The sequence below is a fragment of the Lepidochelys kempii genome, chromosome 7 (genome assembly GCF_965140265.1).
Source record: "Lepidochelys kempii isolate rLepKem1 chromosome 7, rLepKem1.hap2, whole genome shotgun sequence".
In the NCBI taxonomy this organism is placed as follows: Eukaryota; Metazoa; Chordata; order Testudines; family Cheloniidae; genus Lepidochelys; species Lepidochelys kempii.
This window is the reverse complement of record NC_133262.1, coordinates 8,011,416-8,028,318: the sequence shown is the minus strand read 5'-3', so window position 1 is coordinate 8,028,318 and position 16,903 is coordinate 8,011,416. Positions and strand designations below refer to the sequence as shown.

At 40.4% G+C, this 16,903-nt stretch overlaps 1 protein-coding gene across 1 annotated transcript in view; it reads left to right on the top strand.

Moving 5' to 3' along the window:
• SUCLG2 (succinate-CoA ligase GDP-forming subunit beta) overlaps positions 1-16,903 on the top strand; it is a 235,418-nt gene that overhangs the window by 202,878 nt on the left and 15,637 nt on the right. Inside the window, exon 10 of the mRNA XM_073351050.1 lies at positions 15,806-15,926. Coding sequence (XP_073207151.1) covers positions 15,806-15,926 — 121 coding nt within the window. The remainder of the gene's footprint in view (positions 1-15,805; positions 15,927-16,903) is intronic.

The window sequence follows — 16,903 nt, the reverse complement described above, 5'->3', positions numbered from 1 at the left end:
TAACCCTGCTGGCACCTGACCCAAAATGGCCAATGAGGGGACAAGATTCTTTCAAATCTGGAGTGGGGGGGAACAAAGGGTTTGTCTGTCTGTGTGATGCGTTTGCCGGGAACAGATCAGGATGCAAGTTCTCCAACTTCTGTAAAGTTAGTAAGTAATCTAGCTAGAAAATGCGTTAGGTTTTCTTTAATGGCTTGTAAAATAAGCTGTTCTGGATGGAATGTATATTCCTGTTTTTGAGTCTTTTTGTAACTTAAGGTTTCGCCTAGAGGGATTCTCTACGTTTTGAATCTGATTACCCTGTGAAGTAGTTACCATCGTGATTTTACAGAGGTGATTCTTTTACCTTTTCTTTAATTAAAATTCTTCTTTTATTAATCTGATTGATTTTTTCATTGTTCTTAAAATCCAAGGATTTGGGTCTATGTTCACCTTCACCAATTGGTGAGGATTATTATCAAGCCTTCCCCAGGAAAGGGGGTGTAGAGCTTGGGGGGTATATTTTGGGGGAAGATGTCTCCAAGTGGGCTCTTTCCCTGTTCTTTGTTTAACACACTTGGTGGTGGCAGCATAGGGTTCAAGAACGATGCAAAGTTTGTACCTTGGGGAAGTTTTTAACCTAAGCTGGTAAGAATAAGCTCGGGGGTCTTTCATGCAAGTCCCCACATCTGTACCCTAGAGTTCAGAGTGGGAAAGGAACCTTGACAAGGTCACACTAGGGGAATAGTTAGCTTTCTATTAATATAATTGTCATCAGGTACAAAGGGTACATGAAAACAGTGACATCATTGTTAGATCCCAACTGCTTCCTTGTGCTAGGACTCAGTGTGTCATCCTGTAAACAAAACAAAGCATTCGGAGTATTGTCATTGCAAGGAGTGCCGAGCTAAAAATAGATATCGTACCAGCCATGACAGCCTGGAAGTTCACAGTTTTCTCTTTGCTGCCCACCGTGTCCATTTGGAATTTCATAGTGACGGTGGGGATACAACTCATTTCTTTCTGCTCCACAAGCACAGACCACGGTCACTTGAGCAGAAGTCTCTTATCAAGTATGGGGCCTGGGACACACAGTCCAGCATTCCGGGTTCCATTGAGCTAGGGAACTGAGCCAGTTAATTCTTGAATCTCTTCCCATATTGTGACCAAAAGGGAATAAGGGAGAATTCCAGGAAGAAAAATGTCACAAACAAGTCCCCTTGGGAGCTAGGCCTGGTCCCCATGCTGAGCACATCCCAGCCTGCTACAGAACACCTTGGATCTGAACTTTTCTCTCACTCCTGTCAAAGGATTTCTAGGTCCACAACAGTAATCCCTTCAGAGAGACAGAAGGAACACATCATTGAATTCTTTCGGCAGTCTTTCCCAGTCCAGCAAATAACTTTTATTTCTCTTGACAGCCAAATCAAATGGTGGAGCATTCTGGATCTGAGTTTGCGGCAGGTATGGAGAGGAGGGCCTGGAGCACTGGCTCAGCGCATGAAATTCAAATGACTCATTGGATTTGCAGAATAACTTTGCAGACACATGGCGGTTGGAATCTTGAAACCTTTCTTTCTAGTGAGGTGAATTAACCAGAACAAAGTATCCAACAGAGTGCCAAATTAGTTATATCAGGTGAAAGGTTTTCAGTCTTCTCCTTAGCCAGCAGGACCCCTGAACTAATATGCTAATTACTAATATGGACTGCTAATCTGCAGTCCAGATATTATAATCCACATCCATTCACAATTTATTTTCTATTCTATACAGGTTTTGGTACTGTGCTCTTCACCACAGTATCTGAGCACCTTCCAGCAATACATTAAACCGCATGCCTAACGTCTGTCCCATGTTGTGCTTTCTCTCCCCAGATGGAGAATCATACACACTGCATGCACACGCACACCTCTTGCTATGTTTTATCTTAGAGAAGGCAAGGTCAAATAAATGCACCCTGCACTTGGAGCGGAAAGGAGTGATGGTTTGAGCTTTGTGACGGTTCTTAGCGCCATATATCTCCAAAAGTGCACACAGCACAAGCATAACAGCCATTGACAGCCTAAATAGTTTTGCAGCTGTGGTTGATTTGTCTCCTGACTTAGTGGGAATGGTGGCCATGCTTCCAGTCCCAGCAGTTAAGAAAATCTATTTTCCTGCCTCTCCCCATCAGCCAGTCAACACCTGGCTGGGGAATCTGAATTCTTTCCTGTGTTTCCACCAGAGTTTTTCTCCTGATGAGGTAACAATTATGCTTTTTTTTGGACTAATTTAAAATCTAGACCCATTTTACAGTGGTAAAAAACATTAAAAATGTCATTATATTCATATTTCTTCACACAGCCACAAGCTTTCCTGTTTTCCTTTTTAGATAACTTGCCCTCTTTAAATTTGTGACTTTCAGGCTTTGGAAGTTCCTTCCCAAAGAAGCAAAATAAAATTCTACACCATTTTTATAAAGTAAAATTAGATGGCTTGGCTGTAAGTAGAAGAAATAACCCAGGTCTTCTCTCCAAGGGGATATTTTCCATATTTTCCACTTTTCCATATTGAATTGCACTGTCCTCTAGTGGATGTGTTGAGCAATTGATTTCATGTTTATGTTTGTCTAAATCTTTCACACCAATGTGATACATATGCTGAATCTTTGTAAATGGACTGTTAGATGGGCTCTAATAGGAAAAGTTAGTGGATCTGAGTAAGATTTCAACATTGAATAAGGCAGGTTGCATTTAACCTGCAGTTAAAATAGCATTTTCAAGGCATTCATAAATGTTCATATCCCAACTATCAGTGGGAACAGATGCATATTGAGCAAAGATATGCCTATATGATTTCAACCTTTTATTACATCATTTGAGTATTGTAGCTAGCAATAGTGCTTATCTCTCTTCTGGACTAATCTCATGAATAAGTCAGTGTGTAATCACACTGCAACTCTGAGTTCAGTATAATGTCCAGCCTGTATTTTTGTAATTCTATATAATTTATGTGGCAATTGAGTATTTTTGAATTTAATGCTAAACACCATTAAAAGTATATTTCAAACTTAATTTTAGTGCTATCAGAATCTGTTCAAATTTCTTTCCATTGAAGTTATTTTAACCCTCAAAATTCTGACCTTTTCAGAGTGCTAAAAAATAAAAATGCTTTTTAGTAGGGGTGCATCCAGAATCCATAGTTTAGTTTGTAGATTAGTTTTAGAATCCATTTTTAGTTTTGAAAATAAGAGTATTTAAAATACTTTTTCCCTGGATAAAACAGAATATATAAAGTTGCATCTTGTTTGGTTTTTTAAGTTTTTAACTTAGTAAAATGTTGGCCTGTGTGTTCCTTTCCCTTGTTTTGCATATATTTTGTAATGCAAATAATGTATGTGTAAGTCTGTGCCAGTATATGTTATAACGAAATATATCATATGCTGATCCATAGGAAAACATTGAGAGCCATGCACGCCCATTGATTTTTTGTGCAAAGGTTCCATTTACTTCTCTATTCACATAGGATTGATGTGGCTCTTGAGCCATATGTCGTGGTTCTTAAGCAGTAGAAAAGGATGTTATAGAATTGAATTTCTGTTAAAAAGATATTTGCAAGAGTCTTGTGGGCTGAGGCATTTGGACTGGGAATCAGGAGATTTAGATTCAGTTCCAGCTTTGCTACAGACCCCTGTGTGGCTTATGGCAAGTCTCTTGATCTTTCTGTGCCTCAGTTCCCTGCCCAAATAGTGTGGATGGTTCCCTGCTCCTAGAATGTCTTGTCTGTTTAGTTTGTAAGCTCTTTGGTGCAGAGACTTTTCCTTTGCTGCATGTAGTGCAGCGTCTAGCGCAATGGGACCAGCTCTCCTTTGCAGTCCAGGTGCTGCAGTAAGAAAAGTGAGACATAACGAAAGTGTTAAGGGTGAGAATAGTCTTGCTTGGGGGTTTTTGCATTATTTTTTCAATCATTTTGAGATCCATGTATAGTTTTTAATAACTACATCAAATCCATCCGAGAAGTCTAGAACGAGTTCATTCACTAAACTTTCACCATTAGAAAGCGGCATTCAAAATTGATTAGAAAACAAGTATAGTGTATGTGGTGATTTTCAATGTAATCCATCATAGATGTGGTGTTCACACACATTGGCAAAACGGTACAGCCCAGTCTGATCAAAAACGATGGCTTAATAGTAAGGAATATATTGGCGTGGTGGACTGCATTGGAGAGCCATTATACTTCAGTCATTGCATCAGTCATTGCATCAGTCTCTGCTTTTCATGATCACTGTATTCATGCCAGAAAATATAAACATTCAGATGAAACCAATTTGAAAACCTCCAGGATGAGGGGAGGTTAATTTACCACTAAAAGGCAATGTGTTGTAAAGGAGTGAGATTGGTGTTGGGAGACAGGAACACCTGAGTTATAATCCAAGCTCAACCACCAACTTCTTGTATGGACATGGAAAATCATTTCACCTCTCTGCCTTGCCTGAGTTTCCCTGGCTGCAGATTAATGATACTTACCTCCCTCAGACAGGTGTGAGGATTCATTCCCTACCTGCCAAAAGCACTGTACATACATTAACATGCTGTAGTAATGCCAAGTAATACTAACTTCAGCAAAGTTAAATGTGTTCCCCAAAAACTAAAAAAGACTTGTCAAATCCCAGCACAGAACTGACCACTACCATTTTAATTTAGGTCATTTTTCTCTAAATTATAGCAGTTCTCTCAATGCTTTGCCAGTCTCCCACTATCCCCCGAACACTATGGCAAAAGTGCAATACAACTGAGTTCATACTCAGAAAAGTATTTTTTAAAAGTGGATTCTAAATTTGTAAGGCCAAATACCTGATTTTCAGAAGTGCTGAGCACCTACACTTTCAGTGCAAGTTGCGGGTGCATAAGGCCTCTGAAATCAGGCCCAAAGAGTCTGCACCCTCAGAAGGACAGATTGATATATACAAATAACACTGTTACATATAAATCAGACAAATAAGCAAATCATGAGTGATACATCTTCCAGCCTAATTAGAAGTGTAATTTGCATACCCAAAACTGAGTGTTGTGGGTGCCAAGTTTTGGAGAGACAAAATTAAAGGCCAATGTGTGGCACTGAACGTTTATGTCCCATGGAGCTCAGTTTTGTCCCATGGGTGCATGTTTTTTCTTGTTTGCTTTTTAATAAAAAGAAAAGAGCAGATAACATTAAAATATGGAATAACTTTTGTGCACTCTCCGAGGGCAGCACAACCTTTAAATGATAACCAGCTTAATCTGCAGCAAGGGATATTTAGGGTAGATGTGAGGAAAAACTTTCTAATTCTAAGGGTAGGTAAACTCTGGAAAAGGGTTCCAAGGGAGGCTGTGGAATCCCCATCATTGGAGGTTTTTAAGAACAGGTTGGACAATCCCTTGTCAGGGCTGGTCTAGGTTTACCTGGTCCTGCCTCAGTGCAGGGGGCTGGACTTGATCTCTCAAGGTCCCTTCCAGCCCCATATTTCTATGATTCTAGGATACAGTGCTCTTTGTATTTTGGCAGAAATGTGGGTCTGGACCTGGCTGAGACTTCTATATCTGCTCTGCTCCTGGGAACAATGTGTCTCCATTTTACTTGTCTCTTCATTTTGGCTGCCCAGCGTAGAACAGGTCTCCTGAGCATAGCTTTATATTTTCTTGGATTATATATTCAATGAAGATTATCCGTACTGTGTCTGTCAGATTAAAAAAAGAAAAGTACATGGATGAGTGTCATCCATTCTTTGGTTTATGGATTCAGAATTCTTCAGAGAGTGTTACAAATCCAGATGACATCCTTGGAGTTTGCTTTTGGATCTCTTCCTTTGCTAAAAGTATGTAAAATCACATGCAGCCAGGTTTATGTGGGTGGTCTACTGCAGCAGGTAATGTATGCAGGGAATCCATTCCTGATCCACATTTCAGATGGTATGACTAATGGCACCCACATTGAGTATTGTAATCGTCATGCCCAGGCATGTCAGACATATGGGGTATGCCTACACCTCAGGAAAAGACCTGTGGTCAGCCAACTCGGGCTTGTGGAAATTGGGCTGCAGGGCTACAACATTGCAGTGCAGAAGCTCAGGCTGGAGCCTGGGCTCTGAGACCCTCCGTGGTCCAGTCCGAGAATGTACACTGCTGTTTTATAGCCAGGCAGCCGAAGTCAGCTGGCCAGGCTCTGAGACTCGGTGCCTCTAGTTGTTTATTGCAATGTAGACGTACGCATGCAAAGCAGAAAGTTAAAACTGAGAGATGGGAGATCTAGGTTCTGATCCTGGCTCTGCCACAGGCTTCCTATGTCACTTTGGGCCACTCAATGCAACGCACATTTACCTGATAAGAGAGCTGTAGGGCTTGATTCATTAGGGTTTGTGAAGCTCTTGGAGGCCCTCACGTTATAGAAGTGCCTGTTTGTTTTGGAGGATGGCTGCTGGAGCTACAACCCTAAACACATGGAGTATTCTGCTCTTTGGAAAAGTGTCCATCTCTGACATCAGACTGGAGCTGACAAAAATGAGCACAGAGATTGTAAGATTGTCCCCTGTATCCATCCTCCGGAGGCTAGATTCACAAAGGGGATTTAGGTTCAGCATTGCATCGCCTAATGAATAGGCGCACTGCTGCCTAATGGAATCCACAGCCCCAAGTTCGGCATCAAAGCTCTCTGAACAATGTATAGGGAGAGTCAGGCACCTAAGAGAGGGAGCCACAAAAGGCAGCAAGCTAAGCGGGGAGGTGCCTAAGCCAGCCAATAGGAAATGCTGAGGAGAGCAGTGGGACTTAGGCACCTATTTCTGCTCAGGATTCACAGCCGTGAACCCACTCCTGGAGTTAGGTGCCTAAGTCCTTTCTTGGGCCAGAGAGAGAGAGAGAGTGGGAGTGATCCGTTAGCCCAGGAGTTAGGTCACTCACCTTGGATGTGGGCCAAGTTCAAGTCCTTGCTCCCATGACTACCTAATTATTTTTTAAAAGTGGAACAGTTTCACCAGGGAGCTCTCTGGAGAGGTGGGAGCCCTTGGTTCAAAACTCCCTGCTCCACAGCAGGCAGAGTGGGAATTTGAACCTAGGTCTCCCACAACCTGTGTGAGTGCTGTAACCACTGGGCTACAGGCTATAAGAGCACCACCATCATCTCCTCCTCCTCCAGCATTTCATGCGGTGCTCGATCTGTTCGGCTTAATGCTTAATGGATCGGGCCCTACAGGCAAGATAGGCAGAGGAACATCTAATTTGAGGATCTCGCTGGGACTTAGGTGCTGGTCATCAGGTCTGAGGCAGCTATGTGTAGGATTACTGGCAGAAACTCAGGCATCATGGGAATTCGGGTACCTGCAAGTCAGCTTGGAGCTGAGCATGGGTTTTGTGTAGCAGTTAGGTGCCTAAATCCCTTTGTGGGTCTATCCCAAAGAGTTTTACTGAGGCTACCTTACCTCCAGCTTACGTCTGTATAAGTTAGGATGCTGTCGACACCATGAGCGAAAAAGCCACCCCCCTGAGCGCTATAAGTTACACTGGCCTAAGTGCTGGTGTGGACGGCGCTATATTGGCAGGAGAGCTTCTCCCACGGGCATAGGTACCGCCACTCGCAGGGGCTGGGGCCATTAAATCGATGGGAGAGCGCTCTCCCATCAGCGTAGAGGGTCTGCACTAGCAGTTGCATTGGTCCCGCTGCCCCACTGTAAATTCTGCAGCGTAGCCATAGCCTCAGTCTGCTCTTACAAACCATTACTGCTGGGACCTCAGTGTCTTCCCATGGCATACTCGTTTACAACCTCACTTTGACAGCTTCCCCGTTTTTGAAGGTTTCTGGTTTCAGTCATTTTCCCTTAGTTGACTCATTGCCTTGAAGGTAGAAAAGCAGGGGGCGCTCTTTGAAAAGCAGTATCTACCAGTATGCTGCTCACCTGCCCTTCTTGTTCATCTGTTTCTGATACCTGAATGGATCAGTTATATAAAATTATATATCCACAGACCTGAAGCTAGGACCTTTAACAACGGGTTGTTGTCAAACTTGTTACATACTTAGACCTATCAACTGTGATATAGTGCCCCGTTAGCCTGAAAACACATTCCAGCTATCACGCAAACTCACTGTATAGCATTCAAATATATGGAAAATATTTCAGACATTAGATGGCACCTTAGACTTCATATTCCCACTGTTTTGCCACAATCACCCACAAAAAAGAAGACAAAACGTATGAAAAATTACCTGCTTCATAGTCTTTAGATATGTCATTAGCTGGTGAAGGGGTTAAATAGAGCTTATTTATATTTGAAGAGGAGAGGTCAATCAATATGTTTAGGTGCCTGGAGGTATAAAGAGGTTTTGTCAGATTTCAATCACAGCAAGCTATAAGGAAGTTCTTTGTCAATGTAGCTTTTAATTCACTGCAGATACGGTTTTACTGACATTTGCTGAGCAGCTTGTTTCAGCTAAAATAAATGGATCAAGCTTCAGAGCAACTGATTACCGCAAGGTCAGACAGCAATATCAGTAATTTTAGAATATTGTTTATGGTATAGAGGGAGGGTGAGAGTGTGTGGAAGAGAGAGAGTGACAGAGATCTTACATTGGTAGTAGATGGACAACTAATCCAGAAGATTAGTTTTTCCTACTGTCACAAGATTAGATAACATTAATTTGTCTTTGGTAGAAGTATCTCACAAAGAGAACATTAGCAGCAGTTTTGATTTTGGGAACCTGAGTATTGCAGTCATTTTCATCTTGAATTACTTGTCTAGATAGATAGATATGGTCTTCTGATTTCATGTCACTTCCCTATTCGGGATCAGCTGTCATGAAAATTGGTCTCTCTGAGGTCTGCACCTATCCGGTCCAGATACCAAGTTGTTTGGCCTTCCCCTTCAGTGTCTTCTATCCATGATCATTGTGTGTATATGAAGATATTCTTAAAATTATTTTTCCACTTACAATGATTAGATTCATTATAATTAAAGTATTAATTTTTATTTTATTTTATTTTAATTTATTTTTTTCAAGCTATCAGAGATACTCGATACTAAATAGATGTCATTGCTGTGGAGTGCTAACATGCATCATTGTTCTAAGTCTGCTCTAGTTGTTCTACAGTAAAATGGGAGGGGGGGAAAGAAAGAAAAATAGAAACATGCAAATATCTAGTTTTTCACCAAAAACAAGTGCTCTCTCCTGTTTTTCCATCAAATACAATATTCATGTTGGCACTGTAGAATTCAGAGGATACTTGGCAGACTGGAACTCTGCAGCTGCAGACAGCTAGACGTCCTGTTTATAGATTTATAAATGGATTTTTGGGGTTAGGGGAATGCTTCATTGATGCCCCCTCATATTAATTCTTAAATGTACGATAACTGAATGTTGTAATATGTTTTTTAAGACTTCAGAACATTTTAGAGACCAAGAAATATATAGGAAGTTCCATAATAGGCAGTTACATATTATATAACTGTACAAACTGAACTTAAAGTACCAGTAGACCAAAGCTGTCCACATGCCATACTGTGAATGTTCTTACTTGCCTGCAACATAATAACTGACTGGATTTTGTCAAGGAGCTATACAGCTTTAAGAGTAATCCATTAGCACAATTACTGTGTTAAAAATTGTAGAACTGCATTTAATTTTTTTTTGAAGTTTTAAACTTTTAACATTTTTGAAGGGTTTGTTTGGTATCGTGATGACAGGATAAACAAAAAGTAATTAACTGTAGTTCACAGCTTCATTATTTAAAATGATACGGCAATGCAGAATGTGTGCATAATTATATGTATGTAATTTTATAGAGAGAGACAGACAGAAATATGTATATGCATATTTTTGTGGTATATGTATGTACACACAATACTGATGGATATTTCATTTTTGCATATTAATGGTATTTTGACATTTACAAAAGGCTCAATACTGTCCTCTAGCACGAACAGCTCTCACGTTAACACGGTTCAGTTTCCACCACTAACTCTGAAACTTGGAGTTGATGAGATGTATATTGAGTATCTAGCTGTAACGATGCCTTCACGTTACTGCCCATTGTTTTTTCTTCACTGGAAGGCTACAAAACTGGTTGTAGCTCGCCTCAATGGAGATTTCAAGTCTACTGTGTGTGTGTGTCTGAAGAAGTGCTCTGTGTAGCTTAAAAGCTTGTCTTTTTCAGCAGCAAAAGTTGATCCAATAAAAGATATTACCTCACCCACCTTGTCTGTGTAAAAGGAAACACTTGCCCTGTGGAGATGCCTATATCTAGATTACCCTACTAAAGGTTACTGAAATATAGACTTGTCTTATAGGACATGAAGTTGGATAGAAATGTTAATTATTAATATGTTGTTCAAGGTGATCTTTCTTGTATGCAGGCAGAGTACACTACTCTAAATGTGCATTTATGTTCCAGGTGCATCAGATGCTGTTTATGTTAATATATATTTATCCCAGTGTTCAGTGGGTGGGTTCTTAATCCCCACTGCGCAATCTGCACACTTACAGGTTTTCTCCGTGCACATAAAATACTAAAAATCTTTTCATCCTAGCACAGCATCTGAATGCTGTTACAGTTACTTCAGAAGACCGTTATTTAGAACTGCAAGATCTACTCAGGGTAGGGAAGCAACAATGTTCCCAAATTTCAGCAGAGTTTATAAGTGAATCTTCTGCACCATTTCAACTGATCTGTGGTTTATTTATAAGATTACAATAAAACCCAAGATTGAATTCTCCACCTGATTCAGTGTCTTATTGATTGAATCTTTTTAGACTCATCTCTGATTTAACAGAGTATTTTTATTAAAGCCAGGCATACAAACATCAATTATCCAAGCTGCATCTAATTTCCTTCAACATTTTTTTTCTCCTTTAGCTGCCAATGGATTAGGAGAACTGATTAGAATTCAACTTGAAAACTGAAAAGCAGATACTTAAATGAGAAATTCTGCATTAGAAATTAAAATATATGTATTGGGCATAAAATCCTCTTCCTTATCTTTAGTAATGTCAACACACTTGCTTAAGTTGATTTATCACATGCCTGGTACAACGTCCCCAAATTAGGAACATATTTTAGAAAAGACAGAGAAGTGTCTCTTGTATGCACCACTGTTGTAGTACAAAATTACAGTATATTTTAATGGTAAGAAACTTTGAAGTAGACGTGACAGCAAATGAAGACAAACATAGGGATGGATTTTCAGCAGCCGGCCTCAACTTTATTAAACTTAACATACGGGAAGAGGGCTACCCACCCTATCATGCATTTTAAGAGGTTCCAGTGCAGGGCTTCTACCATATAACCCATAACTCAGGGTAGACCCTCCTCAGCCTACCCCCAGGACTCAGCTCACTTTTCTGAGTTCTACCACCACCGTGCAGCGAGGGGGATAGACGGTGCTAAAAGGGAGAACCTGAGCCCATGAAGTCTTCCCCTATCCCATAAGCACAAAGCCCAATCAGTAAAATTCCAGGTCTTTTACTTCTGGGGACTGTTCGTTTTATCCTTTTAACAACATTGGAAACTGGCCGCGAATTGCAACAAACTAAAACCCTTACGAAATACGATCACTAATGATTAAATCCTATTCTTATGTAACTTAACTGTGCCTCCAGCATGAGTGAGGAAGGCAAAAAAAACTCCTGGGCCTCTGCCAATTTGGTCCCTATGGGAAGAAAAAATTCCTGCTCCCAAAACAGGTGATTGGTCAGACCTGGAGCATCCGCAGAACGCAGCTCTGAGATTACCAGTATTGGGTGAGGAGGATGGGGCTGCTGGAATGGTCAGAAAGAGGCTCCACATGGCCCAGGCTAGGGTTTTAAGTCAATGAAGGGGGAGGGCGAGGAATCAATCAGCTCCCTTCCTTCCTGATGAAATGAAATGAAATGAAATGAAAACAAGACTATGTGCATGAAAAATGCATGCATTTAGCAAATTGAAAGATGTCATTAAATAAAAATATTGACACACATATCTGAACCATGTGGAGAAGAGAAAAGTGATTTGAAGTGAATTAGGAGTATATATTGGTGTAATGAGGAGATTATTCCTTTCCTTATGTCATCTTGTATACTGCAGATGATGAAGTACCATACATAACACTACATACATAGCTAGTTATTGCTAGTGTAGGTACAGTACTTAAGTGTAGCAGCTGTTGTCTTGTATATTGAATTATGGTACCTAACTTCTGTTTTATTAATTTAGATGGAATACATGGGTCAAAGGTGTTCACGTGACCTAGTCACTGTCCAACATTAAAGAGTGTTAAACAAGGTGTATAAAGAGATCTAAGCCTGCTTAGTACCATGGTGCAGAAACACCATAAGAATCATCTTTAACCTTTTATTAAAGATACAGAAATGAAGGATTCTGTTAAAGCATTTGAAATGTAAAGTATTAAGTAAGGCTTTCATTTTAACAACATCCCTTGTTCCCTTTCCCTTTAGCTGTGAAGTTTTAGACGGAAAAAAACCCTTATTTGCCAGTCACTTAGATGATATCAAAGATAGTTATAACTGTCCTTTTGGGTAAAAGAGAAGAAATTAGTTGAGATTCACTGGAGCTGCTGCTGCTGTTAAAGTCCAATCCTGTTTCTTCTCAGGTGGTGGTTGGGATTCACCTGTAGCTGGGAAGGATCGCAATGTCATTGGATCCTCTCTCTGGCCTGACTAGGTCAGGACATCTCTTAGGATCAGGATGATGAAAGTTAAGAGTCCCAGGAAACAGTGGGAATGGCAGCCATGATGGTGAAGCTCACTCCAGTAGCCTCCGTCTGTTCTTCTGTCCTTTCTCCCCCCAAAGTCTCTTTGTTTTAAGCACCCAGAAAGGGAATGATGGGTGGAATAGCCCATCCTCTCTTAATTTTGTCAGGCCTAATATCTGACACATCAATTCTGATTCATTTATTTCCGGTTCCACATCTCCTGTTTTTTACCAAGCACGATTTTGACTCAGTCCTTGAATCATACTGGTATGGCCTTTGGTTGTTTTGACTTATTTAATCTCTCTGTCTGGTTCTCTTGCATCTGTTTATAACATTCGTTTTTGAAAGTCACTTGACCTACTTAATTTTTGTTGTTATAGATTATTGTAACCTCTTACGAACTTTCATATACTTTTTATAATTGAGCTCACGGTTAGGATAAATTTGTCAGCCCAATTATCACAACGCTTCTCCAGAAGAAATTCAGATATTGGAGTTTAGACATTATTAATGTGCAGAGTACTTTAGAAAACACATAGATGAGCCAGGATGCTACCCAGAGGAGCTAGCAAATCTAAACTGCATGACTCTAGACGTGCAAACACTGAGAGGATGAGGAAAGAAGTAGGGCCCGATAGTATCCTAGTAGATCAATAATGGAAGGCTAGGTGAAAGAAGTAGCTTTTAATACGAAATCTGAGAAGAGAGACAGGGGATACTTAGTGCATGGACAGATGGAGACTGTTCCAGACATACAGGGCTGCATGAAGAAACACTTGGAGATGAGAACAGGAGAAGTGATGAGAAACATTAATGAGATGGTACCATTGCCTTCTTAATTATATTAAAATTCTGCTTAGATTAGAGTTCCTTTGTATACTATGAATACTGCATGTGCTTGTAATAACCAATGTTTTTGCAATCTGAGATCCACCAAAGGATACTAATGAAACAATTCCTGGTAGTAAGGGAAGTGTTAATTGTTGTTGTTTTGTTTTTTAAACGGATGTCTCAAGGATAGAAATAATGCTAACAGTGGCAAGCCTTCAGTCTCGGTATATGAGATTGCAATCACAGGAGCTAATTATAATGTTTTGCCTGCAATGACATCTTAAACCCAGTTGCTCAGAAACATGAACGTGCATGACTGCAGGAAATTTATTTGGTGACAGCATAAACTTGACTGTGTCGAGCTGGGCAAAATGTTCATTTGGGATACATCTATGCAGCAAATTAAGGTGTGATTGTAGCATGGATAGGCCTACCTATGCTAGCTTTAATCTAGCTAGCATAGCAGTGTAGACATGGTGGCACAGAATTCAGGAAGGGCTAGTAACCCAAATATGTAGCTAGGGTCCCTGATGGGCTTGTGTTGGGATGGCTAGAGCCATGAGGAAGGCTGTTACCTGCAGTAGCTAGATTAAAGGGAACTGGACCATGGCTTTTTCTTGCCCCTTCCAGTCCTTGGTGAAATGTTAGCACTGGATGCAAGACTGCAGCTCTGGAACCACCTTGCTGTTTACCCCCTCTTCATCCCACCGCTACCACCTGCACAAGATCAGGACTCAAATGAACCATGTATGCCAGCTACACTTGGAAGGGGAGAAAATCTTCTCTGGGTGGCCTGTTGGGACAGATACAAATTGCAGTGCATTGGCTGGAAGGGCACCCCTACTTAATGATCAAATAGATAAGTATTATTTTTGGTACCTTACTAAGATAGTCAAATGTTTTACAGAATTATGCCACATGGAACGATGATCTTGTTTCATTAATATATTCATTGTAAACATCAAGTTAGATGGGTCTTATTTTAAAGATATTTTTCCCAGGGCACGTTACTGTGTTAAGTTTTAAAATACACATTGCACCTTTTGTTTCTTGCTGTCTTTGAATGGCATGATTATAAAAGGGGGAACGAAGAGCATCCACAAATGTCTTGCATGTAATGTAGGATAATTTAATTGACAATTGGGTGCAGGAATTTCAATTCCTCTAAGTTGATGAATAGCCATTTTCTGGAGGTGTCATCAATTAATCTGTTGTAATGAATTCTCTTTATTACCTATGTCGCCTTGTTAATTATAAAGGGTTTTCTTACTCCTATTTATCAAGTCAAGATGCATATATTACCTTTTTATCTGTGCTACTTTTAATATCGAATACATGCAAACTTTTCAGTAAGTATCCACATGCTAAATTTCATTACTAAGAAAATTAGAAGTGCCTGCTACAGAATATAAGAATTGCCATCGTTTTTTCACACACATACAAACATGCACTCTCTCTCTGCCTCTCTCTCTCTGCCTCTCTCTCTCTCTCTCTCTCTCTCTCTCACACACACAGTATATTAGTAGCCTTTTGCTTTTTATGGTATGCAGGAAAGATAATGCGTTCTCTTAAAAATATATCCCATTCTGATGTTTCTGAACTGTCTGCACAATATCTAACGCACAGAGGATATTTATCTTTGGTTTGTTTACAAGTCAAGCTTAAAACTTTCATTTACTTTTTATTTTTTACTTATTTTAGGTTTAAAATAAATACTTAAAATGGTCTTCTATTGGCACCATCTCACTGCTCCCTGCAGAGGCATGAAATTCACCCCTTGTGCAGAGGGCCGGCACAAGGTCTATTGCATCACTTGCATGTACCACTATGGGAATGGATTTCTCCCATTTGGGCTGTTGGGCCACAAACCTGTATAACTGTGCCCACTTATTCCAGGAATTAATTGGACTGCGTTAGAAACTGAATCCGTCTGTGCATAATAAAGGTTACAGCCTAGGCAAAGATAAGAACACTGTCTGGCCGCTAAGCCTAAACTTTTTCCAGTGCCCACCTCCAGTAGTCCAGTCTCCAAACTAACGGTTTTTGCAATGTGAATGCCTACCCATGACAATTTAAGCCGAGACCACCAATCAGCTCGTTATAGACAGTACACGCTTTTTTTGACCCAGCAGCAAGTTCTCCTCATGAGTTACACAGGGTGCCATTTACTGATTTCAGTAGTAGTTGGCATGTGTGTAAAAGGGGAGAATGTCCCCTGGGCTGTGCTTTATACCCCTGTTTAGAAAGTAATGCCTAAAACGGTGACCGTATCATTTTCCCTTTTTTTTTTTTCTTTTTAGGTTGAAGCAATACTGGTCAACATTTTTGGTGGTATTGTGAACTGTGCCATTATCGCAAATGGCATTACCAAAGCCTGTCGAGAACTTGAACTGAAGGTGCCTCTGGTTGTCAGACTTGAAGGTGAGTGATAAAGGTTTGGGGCTAAAGTCGGCTCTCAGCTGCTCTCAATTACACCGTGTTCCACTTCAGCTTATTCTGTTCTCCAGGCTCGTGTAAAGGATGCACAAACTAGTTCAGATGCAATAAGAATTGACCCAACTCTTTGCCTGTGTAACTACCTGAAACCAGACTTAGGGTCATACCCTCCAGTCTTTATTCAGTCCTTACTCAGGCAAAACTTGAGTAGGAGCTTTCCCTGAAAAAAGATGGCAGCATTTGCCTCTTCACTAAAGGAGAGGCACGCAAGCTAGAACCCCCTTGGTTTAGAAGAGAGTGAGTTTCTGGCAGGTAATTCTCTTGGAGGAGCCCTGAACTTTGGGATTCATTCATGCAGTCAGTCCAAAATCACCCAAATCCATTGATCTTCAGAAAACATGGCAAAGTTCATCTCTGTTCCCAGGTACTGGGATGGGGATCTGTCATTAAAGTGTTGCCTTTTTCCCCTTCCTGGTTTTGTTTATTTTCGTCTGTTAGTCTGATTGTACTTTTAATATCTGGAAAAGTACCTACAGCCCTAACTAGAGGTTTTATGGTCTTCTGTATAAATCTAAAATACAATAAATGAACTCTTCCCACATATTTCTATAGTTCCTGGCCCCAGATGCAAATGGAAGGGCTGAAATACAATGAGAAAAACTTTACTCATTGTATTTCCAGACGAAACAGAAAATGTTTTCATGGAAGGGCATATTTGCTGGATGGGTTTGTTTTCCCTTTCCAAATAATTTTTACTGAGCACAGTTATAGTATACACATGTATCCGGACACAGACCAATTATAATGCCATAAGCAAGAATAAAATGAAGAACAATATAAAAGAGATACAATATTATTCTACTTGGATGACCTGTTCTTTCCCAGATCTCCAGCTCAGTTTTTAAAAACACAGCAGCTTTGGGGATGGCAGCTTGAATAAATTCCAGACAAGCTTCTTAACT